At 34.8% G+C, this 15,473-nt stretch overlaps 1 protein-coding gene across 2 annotated transcripts; it reads right to left on the minus strand.

The window, feature by feature from the left end:
- Positions 1-4,421: 4,421 nt before the first annotated feature.
- On the minus strand, positions 4,422-13,662 carry LOC132561511 (dual specificity protein phosphatase 23-like). Of its 2 annotated transcripts, none has more exons than XM_060226210.1 (4): positions 13,361-13,662; positions 8,310-8,493; positions 7,737-7,840; positions 4,422-6,451 (listed from the first exon to the last, which is right to left on the minus strand). In XM_060226210.1, the coding sequence occupies exons 1-4, from the start codon at positions 13,400-13,402 to the stop codon at positions 6,245-6,247; spliced, it is 537 nt and encodes a 178-aa protein (XP_060082193.1). In that variant the 5' UTR covers positions 13,403-13,662; the 3' UTR covers positions 4,422-6,244. The 2 variants fall into 2 exon arrangements, with proteins under 2 accessions (XP_060082193.1, XP_060082194.1); XM_060226211.1 differs by lacking the exon at positions 13,361-13,662 and adding an exon at positions 10,220-10,309.
- Positions 13,663-15,473: the final 1,811 nt, after the last annotated feature.

A 15,473-nucleotide genomic window follows, 5' to 3' on the forward strand; every position in this document is an offset into this window, starting at 1 on the left:
ATTACTCCATTCCAAACTATGTTATTTGCTTCAAAATATCAAAATATTTCAAAACATTGCTGACGATAACAATAAATCAACCTGATCAATGTGTTGATAGTTTTATATATCACAATGTGTGGGTGGTTTTATATGTCAGTCGGTCAATGTCAGTTGTGGTTCCAACATGGTTCTAGTATAGTCCTCGGTAGATTTTGAAACATCGCCAAAACGTATCGAATATTTAGTTACCACTTTTGACTATTATAACTCCCTCCAACCTAAACTCTCCGTTTTGAATGATATGCCAGCAAGGAAAGTGATTTCTATCATATCTATTTCATAATGCTTTATCATTTACAAGTTAAGGTAAAATAACAAGTCATATGTATGACTTAGTATAGGAAAAAAGGCACTTAATGAACCAAATTTTCATTTCAAACTAATGTCAATTCAAATCCATTCGTGGCCTTTGAAAAACAATTACATCCACTATCAAAACATCAATATCATGAATAATGGCGTCCCAGATGGGAAGTAAATGGGTACGCACGATTTGTTCGATGTTTTTATGATGTTTAAAGTGTTTTACAGAAAGTAAAATGAATTTGATAAACAGAGTGCGTTCTCAAAACTAAATTGACTAAATGTCAGATTATTATCGTCTATTTCGGAAGACTGGATTACGCGTATATTCGTATTTCTTATTTTCAAATTCTTAGAAAAATTGAAATCACATAGAACATTAACAATGAAAGTGAATAAAACTGGGTTCGCCTGTTGACGCACTTGACCAATCCTGAACCATTGAATTTTGAATTGAACAACACACAATGCAATTACAACGAGCGATATTATCTTTACAGCGATCTCTCACTCGATTGGAAATAATTCAATCAGGTTCTTCTCCAGAAACGACAGTCTGACAAAGACTTCTGTGCATAACAGTGCAATCATAAATGAACCGATATATCCATCTGTTATGACGAAAGCATAGTGTCCTTGGAACATGCAAAGTGGATTTGTGTTCAACAGATGTTTTGTCTCACACAGTTCTTGGAAACAAAATTTATCGAAATATTCGTACAAGAAAATAAAGCATTTAATCATTTGTGATATTCTAAACGTTCTCTAATTGATTTTACGTCAGTTCAGGTCGGGGATTTGTCACCAATTAACCTGCTATTAAAATAACCATAAATCATCAATTTGTTAAAATAAAAATGAATATACAAAACAAGTACGTCTCCTTGGACGTAATGTAGCACAAGCTTTAAACTATCACTGGAGGAAACAGTGTGTTGTGACGCGTGAATAGCCAACCATCTACACGTGCTTTTAATAAACGAAATGGTTTCAGCTATATACTGGGAACTAGTTGAGGTGAATTAACATACCAACGAGGAAACTTAATGCTTCGTGAGGAGTATTTGAGAAAATACTACGTGATGATTATCAATTCATTTGATTAACGATAATTAAACATATAAAAAATGGTAAATCTGTTAAATGTTTATTCAAACGATAATAATCCCGGAGTTTGTTTTGAGTAAGATAGATTGATGTTAGCAAACAATTTAATGCTATTATCTTAGATTTTATCATCTGTTAAGACAAACACACGTGTTTTTGGTAGGTGGCATCCGTCAACATTCCTGTTCTAAAAACCATCAAATAAATATTTATTATTTCATGTCTTTCAAATAAATTGTACATTTGATAAATAAAGAATTGCGCATTCTTCTAAGTAAACAAATCCTATCGATGGAATGTGTCTTTCCATGCCATTACTCAAAATACATTGACCACCATCTCAAAAGTTCGTTACAATAAACCAGTGGTTAGTAAAAAATTCAAATTGTTTCCACTGTAATACAGTGTGTAAAAAGCAAAATTAAAACTGGTGTCTATTGGTCAGTTTATGTCGAAGAGATACATTCTAAAGTAAACAAGGCAAGAGACTTTTTTAAAATCAACAAAACTACTGAAAGAGCAATGTTTCAATATTTGCAATAATAATAATATAATAATATTAAAGGTCTAGTACCTAAGGATATCCATATAAGGAATGATAATCCTTCATATGTTACAGTGAAAAGGTTAATGGCGGAATTTAAGCGTGGCATGCAAAGCCTTGGGGATGACGCCCGTCCTAGAATGACTGTCACTGTTGCAACTCCAGAAATTGACAATAATCAAATTTGGATAATGTTTTATAATCGGGTTATCAGACAATAATATATGCAGCATTCCCAAAACGCAATTTCCAACATTGATGAATTGTACAAAAAACACGTTAACGATTCTTGACATCTACAACACACATCATGATGTGATACAAATATGTATTTTCTCATTTGAGCATGTGACATTACTTACTTGGGTTTACCAAGTTTTACATGGTGGGTATCATCGAAGCAACAGAAGACGCTTACTCTTCCGGAACACCGGGTATCATTTTCTGAATCGATTTAGCGTTATAAGATAACATTTGCCACACCCACAACAAAATCTAGTGCTGAAAATGAGATATAACTGTGTCATTTCTGCCCGCCATCATGTGTTCGTGTTTATAGAATGATCTTACTCGTTTTCAAAACTATCACTTGACATTATCAACACTAAATGTGAGAAGGTTTCCAGAACGAATGAAGTTGTCAAGCTGGACAATGGAAATCGACTGTGAATATCGGGATAGAAAAAAAAACAACTCAAAGTGTGTTAAACAACCATACTCAGAAGTAAAATCAATGTTTTACCGTGATGTGTATCAGTTTATTAATGGAAGACTGTGAGTGATATATAACTAAGATTTTTTTTTATGTCGGAGCATAAAAATCTCAACCAACACGCAGCATAGATACTATTTAGCACCGCACTTGGACTTAACAAAGCACTCCTTTGCATGGACAATACAATATACACAGCTTGATAATAAATTATTTTTCAAACCTATATATCCTGATAATATTTTCTCATAAATTTTACATAATAACAACGAGACAACAAACACATTTATCAACCTGTACATGTTTTCCCGCGTATCCCTATCATCTACGCCCACTTACAAGAACGGATGTGAAAATAAGCCTTACTCTTTATGATGAAAACAACATTGTCAAATTATTCTCAATAAAATCGAGGCGGTCTCGGAAATGTCGCTGATATCAGCAAAGGAACCGATGACATTAACAGCGGCTTCCGATTGTTAAACGAATCATACACAAATCATCCATAAAGATGTCCCACGTTGATAATCGATGTAGCTAAAGGCCTTTGTCAGCGTTTGTAGACGATCAGATATTACATAAGTCATAAATACGACCTTCATTCACTTTACTAAATAGGCTCGCCGTACAGGATAATATAATAATCACGTTATTGTACCAGTAAGGTTCAAACAACGTCATCCTAGTGTAGCCTGCTAGTTATATATATGATGTATTAATGGATAAGCAAGTATGATTGACAGTCGCATTTGTTATTATTTTACATATTTTTATTTGTGTTCAAAACGACAATAAACTTTTTCAAAATCATAACTTTAAAAAGACCTTTCTAATAAAACTACAGGGAGTAATTCCACCAGACTGTAGATAGTGATTGTATATAGGCGTCCCATTCATTATCATTAGTAGTGAAAAAAAAAACAAAAAAAATGCATTACTTTGTTAAGGGAAACCATTTTTACTGATATAAAGTGTTTATCGCTAAATACATCGCTTTTTTTCTTCAAAATACGCTAGGCTTTGCAGAGTTATTTCCCCTCGCCCGATTTAGTTTGGCACTCTATACCTGATGTGAGTGATAAAGACAGGGTTAATACTTCCAAATGGTAATATATGTAAAAATGTATTTCAATTCACTACTTCGTTGCTTTTTTCGCTAAAACACTCAAGCTATGATTTCACTGTAAATATTACAAATATGTTTATTTACTACCGAGCATAAAATATTAACAGTGACTGAGTCAACCAATTAGGTATGTATACCCTGTAGTTCTTCCTGATGGTACATATATGTATGTATACCCTGTAGATCTCCCCGATGGTACATATATGTATGTATACCCTGTAGTTCTCCCCGATGGTACATATATGTATGTATACCATGTAGTTCTCCCCGATGGTACATATAAGTATGTATACTCTGTAGTCCTTCCTGATGGTACATATATGTATGTATACCCTGTAGTTCTCCCTGATAGTACATATCGTGTATTGATGTATACCCTGTAATAGTCTTCCCACACGGAAGTACACGTCTGTGTTCTGAGTTTATCTTATGGAGACAGTATAATTCACATCCACATAGTTTTAGAAACGTTTTAGAAAGACGTGACTTTTTCGTTTTTATTCAAAAACTTTGCAAAACATTTTATAAAACATGTTTTTATTCTAAAAATAACATGAATGCAATGCATAATGATATGTACATACAAAATAAAAATATGTTTTCTTTAACATGGCAAGTACATCATTATCACACCTTCAATTACCATAATAGTTGGACTGTGGTAAACCCTACCGTACCAATATACATACATATCCAATCAATGGACACTTGAGTTGTATTACTATGTAATCGAGTTTCTTATTTGTCACACCACACAAATATATAACACAATTTTACCACAGAATTTTTACGAAATATATAAAGAATAATATTTTGTGCTGCAATGCAGAATAACACCGTAATGAAACAGTAAAAATACATATGCAGACATGAAAAATATTGAAATCACACGTGATCTGAAATTACTCCAATGAAGATATAGATATATTAGTTACTAATATACACAAACACTCTTAATCTTTCATGTTTCTGTTCATTCAAAACGTTGACAGACTCGACCTATTGACATTCTGATATGTATACATACAATGCATTATTGTCCTTACTAGTGACAAACTGATGCCAAGTGTTGATATCAGTATTTACATCAATATAAACACAACGCATCATAGTTTAAATTAGCCAGAAATGAAAGACAAATAAATAGGACTTTGACTTGTATCATATATCCTGAATACATATTTACAAATGGTCCCCTAAGTATACTTTAATGTACACTGAGGATTGTACAAAAGACACACAAGTGAATACAGTTTTGTAGCATATACAGATTTAGAGTTTGATAGTGTAGATTCAACCATTGCACAATTGAACTGCATTATACAGCTGTTTCGTCACTCTAGAAATCCTAAGTGATGTTAATGGTCTAAATTAGGTCGCCTAGGTGGATACTGAGGCAAAGCCAAAGTGATCGATAGAAAAGTTAAAATCTGGATCAATGCTCATGCCTCACAATTCAATACATTCATATATCTTATAATTGTAGAACAACGTGAAATGAATGTGACGCGCTTATAATTCAATGCTTTGTAGTCTATCTATTTGAGTCATTAGTGAACAAAGAATACAATGTTACTCTCCTTCACCCGGGTACCTAGACATTTGGTATAAAGAACCCGTTGCTCTAGGATTTGTCACGTTAATTAATTAGCAGTTAAAATCAAACTTGTTGCCACTAAAAAATGGGCGTTAACAGCAAAATTATTGCTCAAAGATAAATCATTCCGACTAGTATAAACGGATCAACAGCTGTTAAATAATAAAGACTTCGTTTCATTCGTTTTTGAAAATCTTCACCGACCTTTGGTGATTTCTAACTAGCCTTTAAACAGCTAGAAGATAGTGGTAGGATAATTTACCATGTGAAAAAAGAGGTTTACGTCATACATATGTGTCTTTCAAATTAAATTTGAGGTTTTAAACACATCCTGAGACAGCAAATGGGGTTTAGCATGGAATGTACATTGTTCGGGATGATATGTCTCTGGTAGCAGAAAACTTTATCAAGAATTATCTCAATGCTCACAACAAAATTCATTTCAAGGATATAGCTTGTTCATATCTCAATAAAAAACAGTAACAGCAACTAGTCATGAATAAATGACAAACCACTTCTTCTTTCCTTGGAAACTAGTTCAACAACATGTATAAGGAAACGAAAAATAAGAAAAGTGTTCAGGATAAAACTGCAACCAAAGTATTAACAAATTATGGTCCTGGAGGATGGCTGTGAGTAGAATTCTGGACAATAATTGTACTCGTTGATTCCAAGATACTCTGTAAGTTCGTAACTGAGAGGTAACTGATGACGTATGAATGTACAAAACACAAGATAATTTACAACAATAATAATTGGCATTTCTTGGTCCTTTCTTGACTATCAATGTCTTTCACAGCACTTCGTTATATTTCAACATTTCGGTTTCTGTTTAACCTTTATGTAATTTGCATATTCAAATATGACCTGTTCTTGTTCCTGGGTTTCCACAGAGCCCGGTCTGTATATCCGTATTTGTTCGAGTGCCTTCTTGGGCTCCATACAGAATTCCTTGATGAAGTAACAAGCCAGGACGGTGCCTGTGCGTCCTTTTCCGTGAGCACAGTGCAACCCGGCAGCCTGTAATCAAAAGAAATACAGCGTCATATTAATGTTAATTTTCACGTAAGAATACTAAACCTACATTTATTTCAGAAGCATACAGCATCCTTTGTAACATGTTCAATAATCTGGCGGTACACTTTTGTCAAAAATTGCTCGTTAACTAATTGTCCTTAAGCTAGTCCCTTCTGCCCGGGAAGTAGGGATACCGCTTCTTTCAGTCCACTTTTTAAGACTACGTGAAACAGAGTGCCTAATTGGCAGCATTCTGTCACCAGTATATTTCACCAAAACTCCTAGTGATCGTCTTAATTGATAATTCACTACCTGAATTTTAAATAGTTGTAGATATTACAAAGATGTCGTTGGTAAGTCGTTACAAACACAAAAAGACACACTTTCGTTTAGCAGTCATCTGTAGTCTTGGTCATCGATCAATCTTCATTTTAAACTAGCCTATCCATTCGAGGAAGAGTTATGGAATCTACACCCAGACTGAGTCAAAATTTAGTCAATGACGTTGGTGTTAACTTCATTTTTTAAAGTAAAACACGAATAACCTATTGTAGGTAAGATATGAACAGTCGCAGTATTAAACGCTGAACAATTAAAATCGAGACTAATTCAATGAAACATTAAGGAAATATAACAAAGGTATTGGAATAAAACTTTCAGACTTCCAGATACCTTATTGACTACAATGCTGAATATTTCCTCAGCTCCAATAGTTCATTTTGTTTTAAGATACCTTGACAAAAGAAAATAATGTTTCATAAAAGACGTTATTTGAATGTATTAGTATCCCAATATTTATTTTATATAAATGTTACGGGTACTATCGATAATGAAGTTAGTGCATTTTCCATCGTTAATTTGGAAATGTATAGGCAGAAAATACTTCGAAGTTTTACTTTCTTTGCTAAGTTACAGCGCATAATTAAATTGTATGTCTAGAGATGATGTTTGAATATAAACTTTACTTTAAATGTATATATTTTAGCAGTGACATTTTGTTCTAGATTATGATTACGCCAATGGCAGTTTTTATATCATGTTTATAAAGAAACAGCTGAAAGTGCGCTAATATATAGTCCATATGATAATACGTTACAATTTGCGCCAAATTAAATGATATTCACTAGATTCCGCAATCCAACAACAGAAAAACAAAACAAAAACAAAAATCTCCAATAAATAAACAAAATATATGATGTACATTGAGTTTTCAAATCAACACGTGGGCCTTTGCTTAAGTCAACACTCCTAACCACAACACTTCCAATCAAAAAGATATACCGCCTACCTTTCCTTCTAACAGTGTCTTCTCTATGATGTCTATACATTGGTCAATCTGTTCCAGTGTTGGAGGAGTAAAGTCCACCACTTTTATAGGAAAAAGAGTTATTTCTGAAAGTAAAACAAAACAGAAATATATACCTGCCAGATACAAATATGTTAGCTATTAATAGAGGTAACAGAGGTAGCACAGTGCATAGATATAGGAAATATCGATCTAAATGTTGGGTTATCATTTATATTTCATATATACACATAAACAAAAGAAACATTTATGAAAAAATTTTTGTGAATTAAATAACATCATGTGTTTAGGAAAAGATGGCGCTTTGTTCTGTTTTCACCGCAGCCAAACCATGCATTGTCAAGCGCTCATTGGGATTAATTTATACTATATTTTCCATGAATATGGCAACAAGACTGTAATTTCATAAACAAGGCCATGTGTTCTGTAAACCGTAAACATTTGGTCGTGAAAGACACTCAGGAAGCAACCCTTGTAACTTCACTTTCGGCCGTAACAGACTTTATATGACTGTCTTTCAATTGTTATTGACACCAGGTAACATATGTTATATACCTGGAAAGTCTTTTACCAATGGCTGTCTTTCGGCGGTGAGTGACACAAGGGTGCGGACGTTATTTTCTACTAGATACATCATGTTTTCAGGCGAATCGGGAAACCCCATCGCACACACTTGATCTTCCACGACCCAGGAGAAATTCTTGGGCATCCGCGACTTGAGAGCATCTCCGAGGGTTGTCTGAAAATACAACGTTGAAAACATGTTGATTACTTTGGGTACAGTGGCTTACTATCTCATTAAATGCGTTCAGTCCAAGAAAATAGTTCCTTCCCATTTCCATATTTGAAATAAGTATAAGACTGAAGCTATCTTTGGTAGTCATACAGCTACCTAGTATCTGTTCTTCCGTCAGCTACCGATGATTTGCGACCAAGGAGAGTGATTCGGTTTCGTATGCATGAAATCTCGAACGACACAACAGAATTAAAAACTATCATGGTCGAAGAGTTACCACTCAAAAAGAATACCGAAATGTAGTTTGTTTCTAAATGGAAAAACCCCAGCGAAAACAGAAATTAAAGCGATGTTTTTTCATACTTTTACATGTACAACACACTTACAGTTTTTTCAAGATTTCGTTTCTGAAACACAAATTTTCCATCATGATTTTCATCTCTTCTTAGGTTTTGCCTCTCTGAATTATTTTAGCTGGACGTATGATTATTTAAATAACCAAGGACCTGTCACTTTCAAGGTCTTATGAATACATCTATAGTAATTAGGTGTGTTCAACCGGGAACTTTATACAAGGTTAACAAATCTCAAATTATCTGTGAACCATTGGCCGTGACCTACTTTGACAGAACGCCATCGTCTATTTAAAAATCATTCATAAGGAATGATTATCATGCTGGTGTTGTAAGAATGAAACAAAGGAGACATTCGTCTGCGTATGGGAATACATTCTGTAGGGTTAGAGAAGTACACACGATGAAAATTGACACGTCTACCCAGTAATGTTGTTTTCTATATCCCTCAAAGTTAGGTGTAACCCATATTTAAACATATCGTCTGCATATCGTCATCAAGTGTTGAGGACTAAGCCTTTCAACAACAATACACAAACGGAACTGTCTTGTCTGATAATACATTCTTTATATAAGCCAGGTTAATAATTCAGTAGGCTTAATCGAATGACAGAATTCTGGGAAACTTGGGAGTGAATTAAAAACTTTACATGACTCAACACAGTCAAGGATGGATGATTATCAGCCCTATTCTCGTGTCTTCTCACTTGTGACTGGGACACGTTAGTTACAGCTTGATTATCTATTTACTAAGATTTTTATTTGAATAGCTTAAAATTGGACAGATATGACAATAGGTTTTATTAACACAATTGTTGAAAAGCTACGTTTAAATGGTTTAACGTACATAAGATATATGTGTTAATAAAATGGTTATTGATACAAAACTTGTTTATAAAACGCTACTTTAATCTACATCGTTATTTTATAATAATTAAGTATAATTATGTAAACATACATTTATGTTCTTCGAAGCCTGATGATGATGATATTCCCTACCACATGTTTCAGTAAAGAATCAATACCTGCGACACATTAAATGCTGGTCGATATTAAAAAAAAAAAACATCATACGAACTCCGTTTTTGGGCTATTAACTCAGACTTCTCCCGTAATTAAAATGGAGAGTTCCGTTTTTACATTTTCTGTTCAACTTGTACCATTTCACATCTGGTAAACGCATACTCAACTTCACAGGACTGGGCATAAGTGGTACCAACATGAGATATAGACAATCTATGTAGAGAGTCCTGGGTCGCTGTACAAACCTACCTCCGACATCTGAATTCAGGATGTTGGCCACGATAGACTAAGTTACCTGGTAAACAGTGATCGGCTTAATTCAATTCATCTACATATATTCAAAACATACAAACCATTTCTGCCTTCGATATTTTCCTGCCTGCTCTGTGTCCTCGGTATTAGCTGTATCCCGGGTGTCGGCTACACTACAGTAACTACAGAAGCGACCACGTACTGCTGTTATAAATAATTCATCTTTCAGCTTCAGTTCTTGTCCTCGGGTCGGCGGAGGACAAACGTGTAAAGCTAATTTAGCACGAAATAGTCTTCTTTTAATCAGGTCACTTAAATATACAAAGTAAAGACTAAAGTGTGTTGTAAAAGCCGTGATAACAAAATATAAACGGAACTTAGCTCAGGAAACAATGTTCTTTTGTCGTGTAACAAACCGTGTCGGTTAAAAGCATAGTCGACTTTCATCGTGGCGTGACAAAATCAATACACTTGTCATAAAACATCGCGCTGATGTTAATGATATTTATATATACGGATTATTAAGAAAAGTATAAATTCGAGTGTCGTGCAGATTTTGATAACTTAAACAATGACATAGCGACGTTATAAAAATAAAACAGCGAAATAAACCTCTTACAAACACAAGACAAGACACTTTAACATAATTCACAAAAAGTTACCTGGGTAGAAAAGAAATATATTTAACGAAGTTAGTGAAGCGAAAACCAGTATGACAGAAAGTTGTACGGCTGTTGACCGTTGAGTCACTTAGAAATATGAAAAAAACACCTTTGACAGTTATCAATATGAAATTGATATCCATGTTAACGATGGGCCTTTCAGATAAAGATTTTTTTCCCAAATCTTTATCTAAATAACAAGGGACTTATAACACTTATAAAACTTGCAAAAATCATATAAAGAGATTGCCCAAGATGATGGGTGTACATCACCGAACTGCCATGGTCGAACACAGGCTGTAGCTCTACCATCAGTACATAAAAGATAACAACCCATAGATACGGTATATATATATCGAAAAAGTAAGATGATGGGTGTACTTGTGTAGGCTGTAGACGTACATTACCCCGATATATCGTAAGATGATGGGTGTACTTGTGTAGGCTGTAGACGTACATTACCCCGGTATATCGTAAGATGATGGGTGTACTTGTGTAGGCTGTAGACGTACATTACCCCGATATATCGTAAGATGATGGGTGTACTTGTGTAGGCTGTAGACGTACATTACTCCGATATATCGTAAGGTGATGGTGTACTTGTGTAGGGGCTGTAGACGTACATTAACCCGGTATATCGTAAGGTGATGGTGTACTTGTGTAGGGGCTGTAGACGTACATTAACCCGGTATATCGTAAGATGATGGGTGTACTTGTGTGGGCTGTAGACGTACATTACCCCGGTATATCGTAAGGTGATGGTGTACTTGTGTAGGGGCTGTAGACGTACATTAACCCGGTATATCGTAAGGTGATGGTGTACTTGTGTAGGGGCTGTAGACGTACATTATCCTGGTATATCGTAAGGTGATGGTGTACTTGTGTGGGCTGTAGACGTACATTATCCTGGTATATCGTAATGTGATGCGTGTACTTGTGTAGGGCTGTGGACGTACATTACCCCGGTATATCGTTAGGTGATGGTGTACTTGTGTAGGGCTGTGGACGTACATTACCCCGGTATATCGTTAGGTGATGTTGTACTTGTGTAGGGCTGTAGACGTACATTACCCCGGTATATCGTAAGGTGATGGTGTACTTGTGTAGGGCTGTAGACGTACATTACCCCGGTATATCGTAAGGTGATGGTGTACTTGTGTAGGGCTGTAGACGTACATTACCCCGGTATATCGTAAGGTGATGGTGTACTTGTGTAGGGCTGTAGACGTACATTACCTCGGTATATCGTAAGGTGATGGTGTACTTGTGTAGGGCTGTAGAAGTACATTATCCTGGTATATCGTAAGGTGATGGTGTACTTGTGTGGGCTGTAGACGTACATTATCCTGGTATATCGTAAGGTGATGGTGTACTTGTGTAGGGCTGTAGACGTACATTATCCTGGTATATCGTAAGGTGATGGGTGTACTTGTGTGGGCTGTAGACGTACATTATCCTGGTATATCGTAATGTGATGCGTGTACTTGTGTAGGGCTGTAGACGTACTTTCATTAACCCGGTATATCGTAAGGTGATGGGTGTACTTGTGTGGGGGTGAAGACATGATTGTTACCTCGTTACATCATTCAACCACTCAGTAGTTTACAATAAGATTGTGATAAGTTCAGTGTGACTGTACCGCCATCTCTTTGCAGTGATAAACGACCCATATATAATGAATATATGGTGATAAAACGTACGTATATGTGTATGTTTATCTTGATTTTTCTTCATGGCGCAACTGACAAGGATAGCACGCAGTATTGTATGATAATGATTATTATTGATATCATTGATCTGTTGTGAACTGTCCTTTTCTTGATAGCAACCTGCTTTCTCCCAAACCTACTTCGTTTACAAATCGCAGATTTATTTTGTGTATAAAGCGCGTACAGTCTTTTTTCTCTATACTAAGTATAAACACTGTAATGATCAAACCAATCTATATATTATAAAACCTTAGTTGGATTAAGTCCAAAAACGTTGCATGATGAGCTTAAAGAGACATTGTTTAGTCTAAATTTGCGCTTATAAATGTATGGTAAAGTCTAATGTGTATACATAACAGAATAGGCCCTGACAATAGACTAAATGTATGATGTAACCTCTGTAGGTCTCTGTTGTTCACAGGGTGGTTAGAGTTAATCAGTGGTTAGTGAAAAACTTCAATTGTGTCACTTAAAGGAAACGAGTGTAAAAGGCAAATTTAAAACCTAAAAAATATTTCCATTTGTCCTGTCTCAACAAACTTAACGCTGTTAAATGATAAATAATGGTTCAAATATGGTTTGATTCGTCTTTGAGACTTGTTGCTAATCACTGTTTATCTCTAACCAGTCACTGACCAAATGGTTCCAGAACCTGGGTAACATAACCGTCACATGAAAACCGAATCAAACGATTTAGTTAAAACAAAATCTAAAAGAAAAAATAAAAAGTGTTTATGGCAAAATAATTACAAGTTAAGTAGAAAAAAATTCTTACTTTGCTGGTACAGTTGGATAGATAACAAATTTGAAAAAAAAGTAATTTAAAAAATGTAAACAGACACATACTTAACGAAAATAGACCCACACTTACCGTAAACAGACAGACGAATAAAATTGTAAACAGTGAAGACATTCTGAGTCCTTTGCCAACTCCTCCGTCCTATTCTCGAAGCACCTTGCTACAAAAAACTCTATATATTGGCCAGGTTCATGATTCACGTGTTGTTCATTCTATAATTGGATGTTTTGCTATTCCGATCATCTTGTATGATTACAGACCAGTGACTTCTGATATTGATCTTCTTTCCAGCCTTCATTGCACAGTTTTTGACATTGTTCTATTCAAAGACGTTAGCATAGTCTTGCGTCAGTGAAGGTTAGGTTTTATATAACATCACGCTGATCTTAGTTCCCCGTGTGCTGCTGATGCTGGTATTTTAGTGAGAGCACTTGTTCATTGAGCCTCTAGAGGAGCGAGTCAAAGTACATGTACATATGATAGTCAGTGCCTGGCAGAAGTTCAAACCGCTGTCTGAATGGCATAGATATAAACAGACACACGTTGTACACGTACACGAGTCACGGTGCTGGTACACGTATACATAACTGTGTAACACGAGTTGTCTTTCTTACTCTAGGACACGTCAACGTATGACGTGTTTCGGCATTTAGTCACTATATATAACCAAACTGATCTGTACAACTGCGCATCATAATAGCTTAAAATAAACCATATTTTATCTAAGACATTATCATAGTTTTCAGTACAAAATATACACTTCATGTCGATTTAACAAACCCTCGGACAGACTGTTGAAAGCTCATGAACAAGTTTTCGGACTCTTTAATGATCAAATATTTTTTGTAAAAGACATGTCCGATTTTTTTTAGATTTTAGCTGTTTGGTGATTGCAGTTACAGAAAGAATATGTCCTTAAAACATTTGCAGTGAACTCTAAAGATAAAACAAACAAACAAACATGACAGACGTTTACTAGATGAGTGGTATTGCTGAACACCGTCAGATTCATGTAGCCTATGTACAGAAATATATAATAAGAGCTATGTTACATTGTTGAGTCTGAGGATATATATTTCCCAGAAAATGCCTCCATATAGAAATATAGAACAATGCCTTTTAGATATCTGAAAGTTATCCGTGCATATTGCTGTACTGCCAAGTTTAAAAAATGTGTGTCCGACAATATCCTCGAATAGTAAGGCGATTTAAGGTACGGATAGAAATAGCTATGACCCATGCACTTTTGTTATGTCTAAAATAAAGCAAAGTCAGCGCTTTAAATTCACATTAAAAAAAACTTTGACTAACTGATACTTTCAATTAAATTTGATCATGTAATATAAATGAGATATTTTGGTTGATTTAACTTATAATTTTACTATTTCGGTAAATTTCTTCGTCGCTTGGTAATTTCAATAGCAATAGATTTTTTTTTATAACACAACAAATAGAAGATTTAAGTGCGACGTTTCCATGACAACACTGTCATCTTCATCAAACAGATTTCAAACTCTAATCATCTCACTATTACCAAACTAGTTTACATAGATTTAAACACTCCGGAATTAGTAAATTAAAAAATGCCATTACATCCATTCCATACCAAACTGAGAAGATAAAAACTTGTAAATAAATGAACGGATAATTAAAAAATATATAAAATGATATGTGATAGCTTAAAATAGATGTATAGAGACTTGGACAGAGTTGGTTTGATATTTTAGATTACTACAACAGTGTAATAGCCCAGCTCTCCGTGGATGTAACATGGTGTACTATACAGAGAACAGATTCCATTGATTTGCAAAGAAGAAGAAGAAGAAGAAGAAGGAGGAGGAGGAGGAGGAGGAGGAGGAGGAGGAGTCCAATGAGATTTTAAGAATTCAACACTTATCTTTATAAACCATTTATATTAATGTTTTATATTTCAAAAGATGTACAAATAATACATTCTAAAATAAAGCTGATATGAAAAACAAATAAATGTTAATAAAATCAAATAGAAAGGCAAAATAAAAAAATATCAAAAATAAAAAACGCGTGTCCCCGTTGACCATCGATGCAAACATTCAAGCGTTTGCTGGATTCAGATACTCAAACGTGAATGCGACATCGATTTGTTTACAAATGGCGGTTCTGAACTCGAAGCGGTGGAGAAATTGTATATATTTAAGTAATCGAC

This window comes from Ylistrum balloti, unplaced genomic scaffold (assembly GCF_031769215.1).
Source record: "Ylistrum balloti isolate Yb309-2 unplaced genomic scaffold, AGI_CSIRO_Ybal_v1 Utg371222, whole genome shotgun sequence".
NCBI classification, from domain to species: Eukaryota; Metazoa; Mollusca; class Bivalvia; order Pectinida; family Pectinidae; genus Ylistrum; species Ylistrum balloti.